The 3,133-nt window shown below is 28.1% G+C and overlaps 1 protein-coding gene across 1 annotated transcript; it reads right to left on the bottom strand.

Moving 5' to 3' along the window:
• Positions 1 to 1,615: 1,615 nt before the first annotated feature.
• LOC137808833 (CLAVATA3/ESR (CLE)-related protein 43) lies at positions 1,616 to 1,981 on the bottom strand. The gene has a single exon (XM_068610113.1). The coding sequence runs from the start codon at positions 1,979 to 1,981 to the stop codon at positions 1,616 to 1,618; it is 366 nt and encodes a 121-aa protein (XP_068466214.1).
• Positions 1,982 to 3,133: the final 1,152 nt, after the last annotated feature.

Below are 3,133 nucleotides of genomic sequence, written 5' to 3'. Positions count from 1 at the left end.
AGGTTTATGCACCCTTACTCAAATTATAAACAATTACTTTTATAATTTAATTCTTAATACTAATCCATTATGCAAGATAATAATTTTTTAAATCACAACACTAATTATTTCACCAGGTTCAATAGTCTCACATTGTTTAGAAGTTGAAATTAGTAACAACTTAAACCAATCTTTCTTTCTTAACTTTTTGAGACATCTTTTAGAGATAAAAGTGTGATGAAACTCTAAGTTTTTAATAGGACAATATTTTGAATGTGATCATTTATCCAAAGCATATTGTCTCAATGTTTTTGAGGTCGGAACATTGACATCGTTTGTGGGAATGGAAAAGTAGTTTCAAAGACGAAATTTTGTTCTCTTAGCCCTTAAATGGGAAGTTGTTCCGATATGTTTATTAGTCTTCTATCTTTTGAAAATTAAAACAGACAACAATTTAAATACACATTCCTCCCTTAACTCTCTAAGATGTCTATTAAAGATAAAACCATGATGAAATTATAAATTGCAAAACAAATGATATTATTTTAACAGATTTAAAATCAGAACATTAATAATATAAACAAACAATCCTAATTTACTAAGGAAGTGAAAGACATTATGAAAATAAAAAATAATAAAATAAAAAAAATATATAAAACTTTTTTAAAGACAAAATTATGATGAAATTCGTTTTAAAATTGACACTATCTAAGATATAATAATTAACTTTAATAATATTATTTCAAATAACTCGAAGTTGAACTAATATTAATCTAGAGGTTCGGATACTCCTCTTAATCAGCGTGTCCGTGTCGAACACATGTATCGGACATCGACACTTATAGGACACGTATTGATGAAGTGTCCAATTCAAAAAAATATTTGTTGGATTTCTGACAATTTTAGCACGATTTTAACCCAATTTTAAAAAGAAGAAATATATTAATTTTCTAAAAACTCATATCTTTTGTATAAATTTTTATTATGATTATAAAAATAATAAACAAATCATTTTGAACCAGCCATAAAAATATATCTTTATTATGCACATAAATCTTTATTATCAATTTATATTTTATAATTATATAATATATAGATTCGTATATCATCTTCATATTTTAGAAATTATACTTATTTTTATATCCATAATATATCATTTGATTTTCTGTGGTATATAAATATGTACATAAATAAAGTATCTCAATTTTGTAGGGAATTAAATGCAAACGTGAATAAGAACCAAACAAGAGAGGTAAAAGAGTTCACAAATTGAATAAAAGGTTCATCATCACCTAGACAGCAATGTAGAGTGTGTGCACTGAAAAGGAGGATCATCTTTTACCCCTTTTGATGTGCCATCAAACTCTTGTCATTGACAGAAAGGGAAGCATAGTACTGGTCATATGATTTTCTGAATTTTCGTGAAGAAGAGAAAAACTAATTGCTTGGATCTTCTTACATCTAGGTACGAATGAAAAGACATGATCCCTGCTTTTCTTATTACATCTCAGAAAAGAAAAATTACAAAACAAAAATTCAAAGACCCAGGAACCAGAATGGTCTTAAACCAAAAACTATGTAACAGAAAGTAGTAAAAACACATAGAAACAGAATTACATAAAGAAGAAACAACTCGTTAATTGTGAAGTGGATCTGGGCAAGTGGGTACTCTTCTCATGTTTTCATGAAATCTGTGATGGGTTCCATTGCTTATAAGGCCAAAAGTGCTTCCACTGAAGTGCTTCTGCAACAGATCCTCCTTCACCTTCTCATCCTCCTCAATGCCATGGCTGAATTTCACTTTGGCCATTGCATTAGATGGGAGCACACGAATGGCTCCAACTTGGCATGATGAGTGGCAACACACCCACATTTGCACCACTGTGACACCCAAAAGCACCACAAAAGAGAGCTGAAGGAGTGTCTTGCCACCAGAAAAAAACATGGTTGGAGGATAAGCCACGTAAAATTTGAACCTTTTCATTCTCCTTGATCCAGCCATACCCAAAAGTTTCCTCACGCAAGCTTGTTGAAGTTGCTGGCACAGGGAAAAAGTGGTTGCTATAGTGAAGGGCGTTGAAAAGTAGAATAGAACACAAGGGGAAAGTGGAGTTTGACTATGTTAACAAGTGTTGTTTGAGTGGGGATCACGGAGTTTCGGGTAGAAATGAGCATGGCTAGTAACCATTGGGTACGGTTATGTTTGAGAAGATAGATATGTTTCTACAGTACTTACTTTAAAATATTACTTTACATATACTTAAATATCATCATTTTATAATTTAAAAAAAAAAATCTGTTGAGTGGTAAATATATTATGACTCTAGCTGATATTCGTATATAAATGTATATTAAAATAAGTTTATTTACAATACTTATTTTGTATTTGTCAAACTAGTTTATTAGTCTTACTGAGATATTATTGTTAAATTGAAATTAAATATTAAAAAAATGATTTTAGAACTTTATATAGAATGTAAATTATATATATATATATATATATATATATATATATTAAACGTTAATAGATAACTTATATAGGTGAGTATAAATATCATGATATTCGTAGTTAACGAGTGAATAAAATACTTGTAATAGTTATTTATATGCATTCATGGTAATTTCTTCTCCCACCTTAATGTTTTCTTTTTGCACTGAAGACATGAAATAACAATTTTACCCTTTCTTCGTATTTGATATTAGTTAAACTTTTACAATTTTGTATTCCAAATTCTAGATTTCAAAACGTATTTTCTGGATTTAAAAATACAATTCGAAGTTTATAATTCAAAATTTAAAATTTAATTTCAAATTCTAATGCTTGAAGTGTATTTTTTGGGTTAGAAAATACATTTGGAACTCTAGAATTTGAAATACAATTTTGTATTCCAAATTTTATATTTCAAAAATTCTACAGTTTATACAATTAATAAATATAAAAAAAAAAAAAATTGTGTACTTTTGTTGAAGGAGAGTTTTAGGATTAAAATATTTATGGAAGTGTTGAAAGAAATTATGGAGGTAATGGAGTTTTTAATTTTGAGGGATAAGCAATGAGAAATGATAATCAACTTTTTATCTAGTATTATCTTGTTATTCTCAGCATTGATTTTATTGTTTCAACTTATCTTATTTCCATCATTTTGATTATGAT

Source organism: Phaseolus vulgaris, chromosome 3, assembly GCF_051622355.1.
Source record: "Phaseolus vulgaris cultivar YP4 chromosome 3, ASM5162235v1, whole genome shotgun sequence".
In the NCBI taxonomy this organism is placed as follows: domain Eukaryota; kingdom Viridiplantae; phylum Streptophyta; class Magnoliopsida; order Fabales; family Fabaceae; genus Phaseolus; species Phaseolus vulgaris.
This window is presented reverse-complemented; position numbering and strand designations above follow the sequence as displayed.

Coding starts and splice junctions, on each gene's coding strand:
- LOC137808833 (XM_068610113.1), bottom strand. CDS start 1,981: ATGGCTGGATCAAGGAGAATGAAAAGGTTCAAATTTTACGTGGCTTAT.